A 14,635-nucleotide genomic window follows, 5' to 3' on the forward strand; every position below is an offset into this window, starting at 1 on the left:
GTGAAAGCTAACGTACGAAACCAGAGGGCAGCACAGGATGCGATCGCACGATCCCTTCCGTGAGCAATCTCCCAACTCATCTCTGAGCTCTATGGTCCACCGCGCACTTCTTTATCATCCGAGAAGAGTTAGGGGATTGCTTACGTGCAAGATTGCGCGATCGGAGTCCAGTACTCCCCCTTGGTGTAGAATACAGGCAGCAGGTGCAGTCGCTTACTGCGATATAGAGCGGATTGCATTTTTTCTTTATCTTACACAATACTAACATTTCTATATGCGTAATATGCGATTATCTCATTAAAAATACTACCTTGCAGCTAGTTCGCGGATCGTGTGTCATCCCCTAAGGATGCCCTAAGGATGGCACACGATCCCCCCAGTACCACCACGTGGAGGCCGCTGCGCTTGGGACCCGCCAAAGCATAGGGACCTGGTTCCATCGACTTCTCAGCGAGCTGAGAAACCGACAGAAGCAGGATTCTAAAACCCACACGCCGTAAGAAATCTCCCAACTCATCTCTGTGGGATAAGGTACGTGTCCATACTAAGCGGGGAAATATTTGGTTAGAGGGTGAGTGGTGGTGATATGATGGTAAGGAATGATATGTGGTTAGAGTGACTACCAATAAAATCTAGGACGTGGGCACTGTTAGCAGAGATGAGCTGGGAGATATTCAGAGTGGTTTCGAGCGTTTTTCAACCGTTTTCGAGCGTTTTTCGAGTGTTTTGGAGCGTTTTCGATCATTTTTCGAGCGTTGTCGAGCGTTATCGATCGTTTTCACGCGTTTTTCAAGTGTTTCTGAGTCTTATCGAAAGCCGTACAGTGCCGTCGGGTGTTACTAAGTGCAGTAGAGTGCCGAAGAGTTGCCGCAGCGTGTCGGAGAGTGTCGGAGAGTGCCGCAGGGTGCCGAAGAGTGCCGGAGGGTGCCGGAGAGTTGCCGAAGAGTTGCCGCAGAGTGCCGCAGAGTGCCGGAGAGTGCCGTAGAGAGCCGCAGACTGCCCAAGAGAGCCGGAGAGTTGACCCAGAGTGCCATAGAGTGCCGGAGAGAGCTAGAGAGTCGCCGCAGGGTGCCGAAGAGTGCCGGAGGGTGCCGGAGAGTTGCCGAAGAGTTGCCGCAGAGTGCCGGAGAGTGCCGGAGAGTTGCCGGAGAGTTGCCGGAGAATGCAGTCTCCGTCACTCTACGGCACTCTACGGCACTCTCCGGCAACTTTCCGGCACTCTACGGCAACTCTGAGGCCCTCTCCGGCACTCTCCGGCACTCTACTGCATTCTCCGGCACTCTCCGGCACTCTCCGGCACGCTACGGCACTCTCCGGCACGCTACAGCAACTCTCCGGCACTCTCCGGCACTCTCCTGAACTCTGCGACACTCTGCGGCACTCTGCGGCAACTCTCCGGCACTCTACTGCACTTAACAACACGCAACCGCACTGTACGGCCTTCGATATGGCTCGAAAACACTTGAAAAACGCGCGAAAACGATCGATAACGCTCGGAAACGCTGGAAACCGCTCTCAAAATGATCGTGAAACGTTCGAAATCTCGCGTGCGTGCGTGCGTGCGTGCGGGAGCCGCCAACGGCGACTGGTAGATGGTACCGCCACCGCGAGTGCGCGAGCTACTATCAGAAATTCGTTGCGCCGCTCTTGGGGGCAAAAAACGGTGAAAGCTAACGTACGAAACCAGAGGGCAGCACAGGAATCGATCACACGATCCTGCCCGTGAGCAATCTCCCAACTCATGTCTGAACGCATCTCTGGTTATTATTGTTATTCTCTGGTCTGCTCTGGACGTAGAATCGACCACTGTCGACCACATAGAATTTGATTAAAGGTTATTGTTTAGTTTTCGGAAATGTATAAACAAAAAACCAGATTCGAGTGAACCTGGTTGACAGAAGTTTATGAACGGCGAATCACGAATTTATAATCCCTTCCGATTTGGGAGAGGTATCCATTTACATTATTATTACCAAGAAATTGATGAATGTCCGACAGTGATTACGATTCGGCGAACGAGTACACGAGCCTGATGGACGGTTATGTAGCGGAAGCGAATTTGGACAGGACAGGCTTTGCAGCGGGTCAGCGTCGTTACAAAAGACATAACCGAGATGAGGTGCTCCTTCTACTTTTAAACCTCTGTCTGCAAATTATGTAGCTAACCTGTTTCTCTTTTTCCAGGCGCAAAATGACTTGCCAGAGGTATGTGTCGCAGGACCAGGTGCATTACGAACAGATAACTCATCCCACAGAGCTGATCTCAGAATGGAAGGTCAGGACGGAGAACTTAATGATTCCAGACAAGATAATGACGAACGGGAATTAAAGTATGGAGCGACGCAGGTCATCAGGTTGTTCCTACCAGTGTCGCTTTGTATGCTCGTCGTTGTGGCCACTATAGGCTCCGTTAACTTCTATACAACCAAAGGAGTATATTTGTATGTATATTATAACTCAACCTCTGTTACGTGTTTTAAATAGAGTGATTTATGTTCTATTACATTACAGAGCATATACTCCGTTTCATGAAGAAAGTAACGATATGAGTACAAAAGCTTGGCAAGCAATTGCCAATTCCCTTATACTAATGGCTCTCGTTGTCTGCATGACCGTAATACTCATCGTTTTATACAAATATAGGTTCTATAAGGTGATACAAGCCTGGCTGATTACAGGTTCCTTGATGCTACTTTTCTTATTCTCTATATTGTTTTGCGAGTAAGTGGAATCCATAAAATTTAAAACCCTTAATTGTATACACCATAGAAAATGATCTTACTTTGACAGAGAGGTGCTGAAGGCTTACAACATTCCAATGGACCTCATCACGCTAACGATTGCTCTATGGAACTTTGGTGTGGTTGGAATGATATGTATCCATTGGCAAGGACCTTTGCCACTGCAACAGGCATACTTAATTGTGATAGCTGCATTGATGGCCCTTGTTTTCATAAAGTTTCTACCAGAGTGGACTGCGTGGGTAGTCCTTGCCGTTATCAGCATTTGGGGTAAGTGAAGAAATTGTCTTATTCAATTCAGTTGTTAAAAAACTTACAACCCTAGATCTTGTGGCGGTGCTGACACCAAAGGGACCCTTGAGAATTCTCGTGGAGATCGCGCAGGAACGTAATGAGACGATATTTCCCGCTTTGATTTACTCCTCGACGATCATGTACATGTTCACTATGAATTACGCTGGATATGCAGAAGTAACAATGGCAAGTGGAGACGCCTCCACTGCTGAAAATGTGGCATCACCCGCACAACCACGAACGCAAAATCAAACCGATCCACCATCCGGAGACACCGAAGAAGGTGAAGCAGGTTTCACTAGAGAATGGGTTGAGACGCATGGTAATATACAATTCCCTTCCGATCTCTTCATTGAATTTCATTCTGGATTTTACATTATCTAATCTTATCATTACGTCCAGCTGATCTCAGTACAAGGAGAGCGCAGGAAATCCAAGAAAACGCCTCCACGGAGAACTCGAGACGTCAACCTCCGGAGTATCGTACAACTGAAACTCGTCCTGATAATCCCCAACAGGTCTCTCTTACAGAAGAAGAGCGCGGGGTCAAGCTGGGTCTCGGAGATTTCATATTTTACAGCGTATTGGTAGGAAAAGCCTCCAGTTATGGTGACTGGAATACAACGCTGGCATGCTTCGTCGCCATCCTGATAGTGAGTTAACCATCGTCTTCTAATATTTAATCTCTTCCGATACATCTATTTCTGACCAATTTCCTCATTTTTATTTTCAGGGCCTGTGCCTAACGCTCTTACTTCTGGCAATATTTAAAAAGGCACTGCCAGCTTTGCCGATCTCCATAACTTTTGGTTTAATATTTTACTTTGCCACGCGCGACATAGTCGCACCGTTTGTGGACAGTTTAGCCAGCGAGCAAGTATTCATTTAGACTTAATTAAATCTGAACAATTATTCAGACAGTGAGTATAGTTGCGACTCCGTTTTGTGTCATCTGCGTTTCTCTAACTTTTCTAATTTATTACGTCTGGACTGTATATTCAGTGTCGATTTTATATAAAGTTTTATCGATATGTAGTCAGTCAGCGACTTTACTTCGAATGTCTGGTCTTAAGCAGACGTGAACGTTTGCACCAGAAAATGCACCCAGCGTCTGATACTCATTCCACCTTCATGCAACATTGTTATTGCCGCCAAAGGATTAGGTTAAAGAGGATTAATGAGAATCACTAACAAAATGCCGAGAACGGAGTAAGAATATTCAATTGACACGATAAACCTACTTGGGAGTATTCTACACCCTCGTTTTCTTCAAGTTGAGGCTACGACTTTAATATTCTTGCGGCAGTTTATTGTACCCCGTACATGTACAAAATATATAGATCTTAAGAATCGGGCATAAAAAGCAACGATGAATAACCTTTTTACAGCTGATACGTGTTGAGAGGAATCACACCTCGGAATGTACAGTTATCAATCAGTAAGCGCCCGTTAACGCACCGTGACATCGGGTTTCAGATCTATCAAGGTCGGTTTTATAGATATTAGGTACGACTTTCGGTTCGCTAAAAGCGCGAGAATATAACACTTCGTTTCAGACAATAGGTCTATCTTCGTTAAACAACGTCTGGAAGTCGCAACGGCAGAACGTAACGTGCATTGACAAGATTCAACCCTGGAACCCCAAACGTTGCCTTCGATGCCATTGCGGAAAACTACCAGCCTATTTTTATCTCTACGAGGAAGAACTTTAATAACGATATACGGTTCCGTGCAGAATAACTTAGTAGCCGTAATACTTTTACACATTTGGAATAACCGTCGAGGTCCCTGATTGGTACTGCAGATCAACGGAAAAAAAAATATATATATATATCGCGGCATTGCAAAGGACATATTCGATTACCATCGACTCTTCCTACGTAATTCGGCTGCCGCATCCAGTAACGAACGTTCCCTTTTCTTTTATACCTCCGTTATAAATTCAATCAACGTAACGTCCGGAATTTTAACGAATCCACTAGGTCGTCCGTCAATTCGCGGCTCTTTTTAAGATAGAACCTCGACGCGGAATCGTCAAGAGAGCTTCTCAAGCAAGCTTTTAATATGAGCAAACGACATCTTAACGTCACTAGCGACTCTGACGCGAAAAAATGTCGTTCGATTGCGTCGCTTCGTTTATACAGATATAATTAATAAGTACTCTCGTTAACAAGAACCTTTCTCCGGATGTCGTTTCGCCCTCGACTTGCTCGACGTTTTCGAAGGGTTCAGAACTGTATCGAGATCTCGAGGCGCAGCTTTTAACTAGTGCCGTACTTACTGCTCTCGAAGGTCCCGCGTCTGAAAAATGAGCTAAACTCTAGAAGAGACTGCTTATCGAGATTACTCAGGTTGCCGTGGTACTTGTAAAGCGGCTCGCAGTTCGGCAACTCCGAGCAAATGCGGATCAGCCGACGAAGATACTCCTCAAGTCGTTTCCTACGATGTCGAGCAACCACCTCGTACCTGGGAAAGACCTGCCTCGGCGGGAACCGTATCTCCGTCACCTAATTAGATAACCCAAGCGGATAATTTCATTGCCGTGCTAAGGGAAATGTGTTCCCAGATCTAATTACCATGTCATTTATGTACAAATGTAAATTCTGATTGTAGGTAGGCAACTAGATTAGGGGGGCTCTACAGATTCAGGGTTTACCTTGCTGCCGTACTTCTGCCGCATCGAGCTGTAGAGCTCCCGGAACCGCCTATAGCGTCTCAGCAAGGTCCAGCTATCGTCCTGTGTGACGACACGCACCTCGTATTCATAATGGCTGGAGGTCCCAGCTCCTCGGACGACGTACGACGGTACGCTGACGATTGCATTAACGATGCTGTCGCAGTCGTCGCCCTCGGTGCCTACCAGCGAAGGCAGCGACCTGGTGATCGTCAGGGAGTAAGGACTGCTCAGGCGATCGCCGCGATGCTGGCTCTAAAAAAAAAGAAAAAAGAACCAGCAGTGATCACAAAACGTAAGAGAACCCTCGTGTCAAATCGTCATGAATAGTTGTACTAACGGTGAGGTAGACCGAAGAGAACCCCCGGATAGGAGAGAAGCTCCGTTGCGATGCTTCGACTGGTGGCGCATCGGATAAAGTCCCTGACTTGGGTCGCGAATTGGAAATTGGTGTCAACGATTCGATGACGGACTCGGGCTCGACGTCGACCTTGGAAGCAACCTCGGCAATCGCCTCGACAACCGGATGCGACTCCAAGTTGAGTAGGTCACGGTCTGCAGTGAGCTCTCTCCGCTCACGACGTTCTTCCTCCAGAAGAAAGACCTCCAGCTCGATCTGCTGTCGCTGCAGCTCCTGCAGAGCGGATATCTGGCGGTCCAGGTCGTCCCTGGAGGGCGTGCTGGCCTCGAGGCACTTCATGACGAGCATCCTCTGTCGCGCGACGCGTCGATCGAGTCCCCTCATCGCTTCGTTGCGCCGAGATGAGAACTCCTCCCTGGAAGACAGCTCGCGCAGTCGCTCGAGGTCGAGGAAGGCTTCGTCTGCGACGTCCTCGAGACAATCCTTGTCACCGGTGCCTATTCCCGAGGACCTCTCCTCAAGCCTAGCCTCGTTGCTCCTCAGGGACTCCTCGTCCGCAGGTTTCCTCCCGGTCGACCCTGTGTTTCTCGTTACGTCTTCCAGGTCGGAATCTCTCCCGACATCTTGTGAATCGAGTCGCTCGTTTTCAGGAAAGGGCGATAGATCCAGGTGATCCTGGGCATCCAGAAATGGTAGCCGCGACTCCAGAGAGTCCTCCTTGGCCGTGTGGAAGGAGGTCTCGGCCGTGTCGGCGGAACTGGTCGCCTCGTAGTCGCAGAGCAAACTCAGGGCGGAGGCGATCTTCAGCTTCCGATTGCACGCGTCCTGGAAGGACTTCAGGTCCCGGCTGGACACCGTGTCTCCGCTACTCGACGACCGCCCCCCTGGAGAAGCTGGCAAGGCTCGCTTCAAGTTCAGGGAGAGACTTCGCTTCCTCTTCGATATCTCTTGTATCTGCTCCTGCGTGCGCTTCGCCAGCATCAACTTCTTGTCTTTGGCTATGTCAGGGTCCAGCTGCGGTTGCAAATTCGTCTCGATAAGCACACCCAGAAAATCCGATGTATTCGCTCAGGACTTACGTTCAGGTTGAAGATCTCTCGCTGCTTGTCCGCCACCTCCGTCAGCTCCTTTTCGATCTCGTCGACCTTGGACTGGTGGTCGTTCAAGAACTTCACCTTGTTCCGCAGCTCAGCTTCCAGCGCAGCGAGCTCTTTCTTCTGTAATCCAAATAGTCAATTAGGGGATCGAATCTTCAAGCTTAGATTAATCATGTTAACTTCATTCAAGGTCTTGACACTTACGTGCCGATTGACGAGTTCCCTCATGGCTCGCAGGGACCTCTCATCACCCAAACCGGACCAGGATTCAGGCAAACTGCCATCGCTGCCGGTACCGTCATCAGTCTGTAAAAAGATGCCACTTCAACCCCCGTTCGCCATCGATCCGTTTCTCTAATATTTCCTTATTCTTCCTCGTGGAGTGCAAGTAAGGGCCTTAAGAGTCCTCGAAGAAAGCTTTCATCGCCTCGGTTCACCAACCCGATTGCTCAATATCCTTCAATCTCGCGTCTACACTCGAGAACCACACGAAAAAAAAAAACCAAAAAACACTTTTAGCAAAGGGCTGCATTGCCGCCAAACATTTGCTCTTACTATAGGAATAATCGCGCCAACGTAAAAAATATATGCAATTATCTCGAACCGCGGATGTAACCACTAAAGAGTTTTCTTTAGGAGAAAAAAAAAAATTAAAAAAATCCTTGCCAAATCAGCAAATGAATTTCTAGCAATAGCAAGAAAAATACTGTCGTCTCCATTTTGTATTTTGCGTGCAGTGAGCAATCGCGTCGGTGATAACCCTGGAAGCGAAACGCCGCCTCTTCGAGGTCTCCTTCAGGATCAAGCGTCTGCCGTGCAGTTTCAGCCCGTGCCACGTGCACGCGGTCGCGGTCCAGGTGCGTTAACGACATAGATGAACATAAAATGAAGTCAAACTAGCCACGCGAGTGCGTTTCTCTTACCTTGTCCCACAGGTGGTGATCCCGTGGCCGGTCCCGGGAGCTGGCCAACTCTTGGAACTGACGCTGCTTCGATTGGAGGGTGGTGCGCAGCGAGGCGACTTCCCTACACAAACTTTCTACCTAACCGCATACCCACACGCACACGCACGCACGCACGCACACACACACACACGGGTCGGTTAAACGAAATAATCGGTAATCATATAATAAATCATAAGGGTACAAAACGGGAAGAATGGCCGCTCGGCGGTGCGCCGGAGGGACGCGGGACCGATTTTGCCGTCGTCGTCGTCGTCGTCGTCTCGGCGTCACCACCGTCGTCGCCGGGCCGCCTCCAGCGGGACCTCTCATTCAGGGGGCTCAACGAGTCCCGCCAACGACATACCAAGATACTAACGATAACGAATAGATAGGAGAAAAGAAACTGTGAACGAGGTATCAGGTGGATATCGTGCAACGCATGTGTGGATGACGTTCGTTGGGGTAGGTTCATCAAGCAGGGGAGTAAAGACGGTACCGTACCTTCGGTAGACCTGGTGTTAGTCGACCCGATGCGCGAAGAAACGCCGAGACCTACGACGGACCGACGAGAGCCCGGGTCACGTTCGTTAAATGCGGACCTTAAGGTGATATGAAAAGGTTATTGTATACATATGTCACTTTCATAACACCTTAAGGTGATGTGAAAGCGGCGTCGAAGAGGTCTCGCATTTGAAACCTTTCCCCGAACCGAGTGTACCGATTGTACCGAGTGTACCGAGTTTGAAACTTTACAACGCGGGTGTGGAGGCTAGAAGGAAGGTCGTGACACCCGTGAGATTTCGGTTTCCGACAAATTTCTGAAATTCTGAAAACTTTGTACAAAATGAAATTTCATGAGCGTTGGGACCTTTCTTATAGCCTCCATACTCGCGCTTTAATGTTTGAAGCGAATCGGTGCGTCCAGTTCGGCGATAAGTTTCCCATGAACGAATGATCCCACAGATGCAAGTTTCACACCCCCTTAAGCTACTTTATCACTCGCTGCCCTGCCGCAAACTCGCCAGCATCAGAACGCCCTGATCGGCTCTCGATTCTTACGGCGTCGCCCATGATGGCTATCTGGCCGTCTCCAACCAATCTGATGCGTCCCGCTTTCCTGCAATTTTGCTCTGACGCAGGAGGTGAGAAAGTAGCTTAATAAGCGACGTAAACCCGCGAGGAAACGGTGCGTGACATATGGTCGTTCTCATTTTAGTCGGTGCTGCGAGCAGGAGTGGAGAGTACCTACGTGCGAGAGCCAGATAGAGAGGGACGAGCGTCCAGTGCAAGGAGAGCGGCGACGTGCTTGACGCAAGATCGAAGGCCAATCGGTTTCCGTAGAGATTTTATTAACGAACAACAAAGAGAAGAGAGAGCGCATCTCGCGTAACAGTGGTCGGGGCGGGGCCGAGCGACGGCCCGCGCGCGGTCACGAGCGTCCCGACGGCGATGAATACGCAAGCGGACCTCTCCTTTCCGGGAGCGGAAGCGCGCTCGTCGGCGCGAGTCGTCGCCCCCGGCCCGCTCTCACATGCTCAGAGGGCATACGTGCGAGTGGACGATGACGTTGCCGGACAGGCAGAGGAGGAGGCCGAGCGCGACGACGAGGACGAGACAGAGTCGGTACCTCGTCGGGGCTAGATGCTCTAGGCACGGGCCGGACGACGGATCCTTCGCACTTACTTGGGTCATCTCGTCGCGGCGCTCCTGTTCGAGGAGGCGGCGCCGGGCACGTAGCTCGCGCTGACGCGACTCCAGGGTGGCGATGGCTTCGGCCCACTCGCGCCACTGGGCGCCCCACTCGCGCTCCAGCTCCCTCTGAGCACCCTCCAATGCTTCTCTCCGGGCGGCCCATCTCTCCTCGCGCTCCTCCTGCTCCCTCTGGGACGGAAACACATTCAATGTTAAGGGGATATGGAAGTGGCATCTGAGAGGTCAATTATTCACGAAGCTCTTCTCTGCGCTGAGAGTACCGAATTATTTCAATCTTTACGACGTAAACGCGAAGGCTATAAGGAAGGTCCTGACAAGCGTGAAATTTCAAATTTTTACATAAAATTATGAAAATATCTATAAACAAATTTTTTAAGGTAATTACATTTCAGGGGTATCGGGACCTTCCTTACAGCCTCCATATTCATGTTATGAAGTTTCAAACGATTTGGCACTCTGCTACTATCTCTGCCAATGTAAACGGGGCCTACAAGATCTATGTAATAATTGGTATCATGCCTTAAAGTCCTCTTTCTCCTTAACGAGCGCGGCTTTCTGCTGTTCCAGCTCCTCCAGCGCTCCGAGGTCCTCACTCGAGTTGAGGAGGTTGTCACTGGACGTGGACACTCGTAAGTCGGAAACGCTCCAGCTCAGCAGAGAGAGCCGCGAGAGGTTAACCACGGTCGACTGAAGATTCCCATTTCCGATGCCGCCCTCCTTGCGGAGCTTGGCCGCCTCTACAGGGTCGTTGTAGCGGAACATGTTGTTCCTGCCGAGCAGGATAATGCATCCCTGGGAGAGTCGAGTGGGCTTGTCAACTTGAGCAGTGTTGATCCAACAGTGAGCCGAAAGCGGATGCAGAGTCGCTACTCCCTCCTCGAGCTCCACGACGCAGTGCTCCGGCTCCACGTCCGGACCCGTTAGCACGATGTCCTGACGAGAGGGCAATTGATCGTGATCCATCAAGGTACCTTATCGTTTGTTACTGCCAGGGTCCACGAAGCTAGATTTCGGTTCGAGATCTCGGATGAAAATGCATCTCGTCCCATTTTTTTTTATACTAGTTGCCATTTACATATCATGTATCCAATACCATGCCATATGCCATATTATATCTAGACTTAGTTTCATACATTTGATAATGTCGATCCGAGGTCTGCGACCGAGTTCTAGCATCGTGGACACAGGCTATTACATCCTAGTGCATCTAACTTTGTCCATGAATCTCACCTGAGTGGTCGGTGCCTCCTCGGTGCCCACCAGCGTCTTCCCCTCTTTCAGGTGATAGAGAGTGACGCCGGTGCTGAGGAGGTCGTCATCGATACCGACGAGGTGCGGCATCTCGGAGTCGAGAACCACGCCGACGCCGCTTTTCCTCAGACCGAGAGCCCGCTGCTCTTGGAGGATCTGCTGCGTCTCCCTCCATTTCTCCGTCCACTCCTCCGTGAGCACCTTCTCTTGCTCCTGCTTCTCGTGAATCTGTGCTAGCAGCAGCTGCGGTGGCGGCCTCTCGACACTCTGCACGAGGAAGGCAAGTAAAGCAAGCCACTCAACCCCTGATGAACTAGAGGATGTGTCTCGGATACTTACTACTTCCTTGCCGATCAAGGACTTCAGTTTCAAGATCTCCTCCCTGAGCTCTCTAATCAACTTGACGTTGGGGTCCTCGTTGATGGTCGGCTTATTGATGATGTTCTTGGCCCTGTTGGCGTACCTTAGGGTACTCAGGGTCTCGCCGTAGTTACAGTCGGCCGGGCTGATCGCGGCGATCATGATGGTCTTCGAGTTGCCACCCAGGGAATCCTTGAGGAGCCACGTGAGCACGCTGTCCCGGTAAGGTATGAAGACGTTGCGCTTCGAACAATTCGAGTCGGCCGAGCTAAGCTCGGCCAGGGCCGATATCACAGAACCTAAAGTCACGAGGGACTTGTTAATGTGCGCACCTTCTTTCAGCCGCTGGCCCGTGGCTCCGGTCGCGTTGGCCCGCTCGCTGAAAATCAGGTGACCCCACAATCATCTTCGACGAGGGTACTCGAGGGTCACGCGTTCCGCCACCACCACCACCGCCACCACCACCGCTACCACCCATCGCGCCCGAGGGCGAGGTACCCGATCGGCCCCGGGAAATTACCTTCCGGCCAAGTCGACGAGATGCACCTTCGAGACCGTCTCCGAGGGCATGTTTCCTTCGGAGAAGCCCGCCTGCACGAACGTGATTGTAAATATCGCGTGGCTCCTACTGCTCACGTCGTTCATGTTCGTGCTGGCCGTGGTCCTGTGGATGTTGCCTCTCACCATGCACTCCTGGAGACGAGAGGATGCCTCCGTTTTAGGCAGGTACATTATACAAAAGCCATCGTGCACCATACCTGGATGTCCGAATAATCGTAGACCAGGTGGCTCGACAGGTCCTGGACGTAGGGTCCCCGTTTGGGATGCTCCCTTACCCTGAGAGAGTGCATCGCACTCTGGTCTGGCCTGAGCAGATCGCGCACCCTCTCGTTGTGTATCTCCAGGAAGGACACTTCCGTTCTATAGGACGCTCCGCTCTCCTTGCCCGCGGCCATTCGCGCGAACAGGGTCTTGCAGATCCGGGGTATCAGTCCTTGAGCCTCCTGCGAAACATCGGTCATTCTATGTCTAACCAGAGCTTATGGTTTTACCCAAATGCGAGGCGATCCCGAGCTTACCGGAGACCCCATCATGGTGAATGTCTTCCCGGATCCCGTCTGTCCGTACGCGAAGACGCAGGCATTATAGCCCTCGAAGGCACTTTCGATCACCTCGGTACCCAGGTCATAGAATACCTGAAAGGACATTTCCGTCTCAGCATGGTAGTCGACTCGGAATTCCAGGTCACGAATGCCGACCTGGTCTCGCGCTCCGATTAGTTCCTGATCCCCTATTAATAAAACCACCGATTGGTCATTGCCGAACGCGAGGTTATTTGCATCCGTCCCGGTCCTTCTTTCCGTCCGCGTTCTACTCACTACTCGCTAATTCGGTTACCTTCCCCCGACGGGTAGGCGCGCCAATCAACGTCAGCAGTTTCTAAAAATTATTCCCCCCTCGTCCGTCCCTCCCTGCAAAATTTACCATTCTCACCATCCCACCCAGAAACCTTCAGCCCTGCCAGAAACCGACGGCAGCGACCTCGTCGCTGCTATCGTTCGCTCGGTTTCTAACAAGCTCACGTTAATCGTGCGCCACGCAAAGGCGCAATTTTTTTTTTTTTTCTCGCGTGACAGGTAATTCCACAGTTACGGCGGGCAATAAACGGTACGCAACGTATATCACGGGCTCCAACCTCTTCCTGAGAAGCGTAATTGTCGTCCGCAGGGTCGAAGGACCAGTAGGAGTGGTCGAAGGTGAAGTCCTTGTACTTCTCCTTCTCGACGTCCCTGCAGTTACCGAGAGGCTGGAAAAGAAACATCAATGACCAATGCGTTCGCTCAACGTGTATACAAAAAAAAAGAGACGTCGATTACAGTTCGAACGGTAATTCCGGTCGTCCTTAGCGCAATAAAAGGAGCTAACGGACGGAAAGACACAGAGGGGAGCGGAAGAGGAGGAATCGAAGGCGATAAATATGCGGCGGGGGCGTAGGTGGGAGTCGTGACGTAACGCGGCGCGAGTCGATCTCTCGGCGACCGTTTTCGATCCTTCTCGACCGCTCTCGATCGAAAACGGTCGAGGGGCAGCGACGCGGGACGGTCCGTGCTTTCTCCGGCCGGGCGGCGCTCGGTACCCGACCGACGTCGCCACGTTTAGCCGCGTCCAGCGGGCCGCGACGCCTTACCTTGCCATTGAAAATGCGAGTCTTCTTGCCGTCCATCTGCACGATCGGTTTCGCGTTCATGGCCAGCTCCCTGAAATCGGAAAGCGCCGAGTCGATAAACCTTCCCTTCTACCTTTCTCCCTTCGCGGCTCTCCGACACGGGCGAGGCCTCGAGAGCGCCGCTGTCACTCGGTTGACCTCACCTCTTGTTAAAGGGCCTGACCCTGACGGCCACCTTGACCGAAGCCATGATCGACGTCTCGTCGGCGCTCCGGCCCGACTCTCTGCGCGCTGCTCAGTCCGGTCGCTCCTTTCGCGACATTGCTCCGCGAGGGACTCCTCGTCTCGTCACCAGCTGGCTCGCGCTCGCGCTACTGGACGCGAAGAACCTCTCACCGCGGCTGCCCCTTTCGGACTGACTGCTGACCAGCGGCGGCGCGAGCGGCGCCACCGCTCGACGCCGTACCCTGCCCGCAGCGTTCGACCGCCCACGCGCTGCTGCCATCTGCAGAACCCCGACATTACCGACCGAGTCTTTATCGACGGAAATGGTACCATTAAGTACTCTTAAAAGTGAGTTACTTTTTGTGAGCAAATTGATCGCGGCTTGCCCGATTATCGGTAGTATCAAAATTTCGGTATTGGAAGTTCAAAAAGCTATAATCTCCAGGAATACAATGAAATTTTCCCGTCCGCATTAACAATCATAGTTTGTTGAAATTATTGAAAATAACTTGAATATTTTTAAAAAAGAATAAAAACTCAATTCTCGATCATTCTCGTAGAATTTAATCATCGATTATATTTTCGGTCGTATTACCCGGGTAACATAACGCACTAAGATCTCTAATTACACCGTCCCTACACCGACACCAGATAATCCTCCAACTTGTTCGATAAATACAAACTTACCATCTCCCGTGTAAGACGATTGGAACGGTACGCTCGGGTCGAGCACCTCATCGGTACTGCAGAGGGCCATGCGTCGCGCCGCTCGGAGGGGTGAGTTCGAGCGACTCGGGCGCGCTCGGGC

The 14,635-nt window shown here is 51.1% G+C and overlaps 2 protein-coding genes across 3 annotated transcripts; one reads left to right on the forward strand and one right to left on the reverse strand.

The window, feature by feature from the left end:
- Nucleotides 1–1,784: 1,784 nt before the first annotated feature.
- Nucleotides 1,785–4,074, forward strand: LOC105695321 (presenilin-1). The gene is made up of 7 exons (XM_012416797.2): nucleotides 1,785–2,119; nucleotides 2,185–2,441; nucleotides 2,512–2,721; nucleotides 2,791–3,011; nucleotides 3,067–3,357; nucleotides 3,438–3,688; nucleotides 3,769–4,074. Exons 1-7 carry the CDS (start codon nucleotides 1,988–1,990, stop codon nucleotides 3,922–3,924), a joined length of 1,518 nt encoding a protein of 505 aa, XP_012272220.1. The 5' UTR covers nucleotides 1,785–1,987; the 3' UTR covers nucleotides 3,925–4,074.
- Nucleotides 4,075–4,411: 337 nt separating this feature from the next.
- Nucleotides 4,412–14,456, reverse strand: LOC105695319 (kinesin-like protein Klp98A). 2 transcript variants are annotated; one of them, XM_012416795.2, is made up of 16 exons: nucleotides 13,806–14,456; nucleotides 13,624–13,693; nucleotides 13,132–13,242; nucleotides 12,515–12,631; nucleotides 12,194–12,439; nucleotides 11,956–12,128; nucleotides 11,415–11,814; nucleotides 11,055–11,342; nucleotides 10,344–10,757; nucleotides 9,795–9,992; nucleotides 8,091–8,210; nucleotides 7,372–7,473; nucleotides 7,150–7,287; nucleotides 6,050–7,084; nucleotides 5,692–5,964; nucleotides 4,412–5,542 (listed from the first exon to the last, which is right to left on the reverse strand). In XM_012416795.2, the coding sequence occupies exons 1-16, from the start codon at nucleotides 13,850–13,852 to the stop codon at nucleotides 5,297–5,299; spliced, it is 3,978 nt and encodes a 1,325-aa protein (XP_012272218.1). In that variant the 5' UTR covers nucleotides 13,853–14,456; the 3' UTR covers nucleotides 4,412–5,296. The 2 variants fall into 2 exon arrangements, with proteins under 2 accessions (XP_012272218.1, XP_012272219.1); XM_012416796.2 differs by lacking the exon at nucleotides 8,091–8,210.
- Between the last annotated feature and the right edge of the window lie 179 nt (nucleotides 14,457–14,635).

This window comes from Orussus abietinus, unplaced genomic scaffold (genome assembly GCF_000612105.2).
Source record: "Orussus abietinus isolate OABI.00-Male unplaced genomic scaffold, Oabi_2.0 scaffold156, whole genome shotgun sequence".
In the NCBI taxonomy this organism is placed as follows: Eukaryota; Metazoa; Arthropoda; class Insecta; order Hymenoptera; family Orussidae; genus Orussus; species Orussus abietinus.

Bases quoted from the DNA above. Each gene is read 5' to 3' on its own strand.
- LOC105695319 (XM_012416795.2), bottom strand. From the start codon at position 13,852: ATGGCTTCGGTCAAGGTGGCCGTCAGGGTCAGGCCCTTTAACAAGAG. The intron at 13,243-13,623 runs GTAAGGCGTCGC...TTTCTTTTCCAG, and splicing joins CTCGCATTTTCAATGGCAAG to CCTCTCGGTAACTGCAGGGA. The intron at 7,085-7,149 runs GTAAGTCCTGAG...TTGCAACCGCAG, and splicing joins GAGAGATCTTCAACCTGAAC to CTGGACCCTGACATAGCCAA.
- LOC105695321 (XM_012416797.2), top strand. From the start codon at position 1,988: ATGTCCGACAGTGATTACGATTCGGCGAACGAGTACACGAGCCTGATG. The intron at 3,012-3,066 runs GTAAGTGAAGAA...TTACAACCCTAG, and splicing joins TGCCGTTATCAGCATTTGGG to ATCTTGTGGCGGTGCTGACA. The intron at 3,689-3,768 runs GTGAGTTAACCA...TTTTATTTTCAG, and splicing joins GCTTCGTCGCCATCCTGATA to GGCCTGTGCCTAACGCTCTT.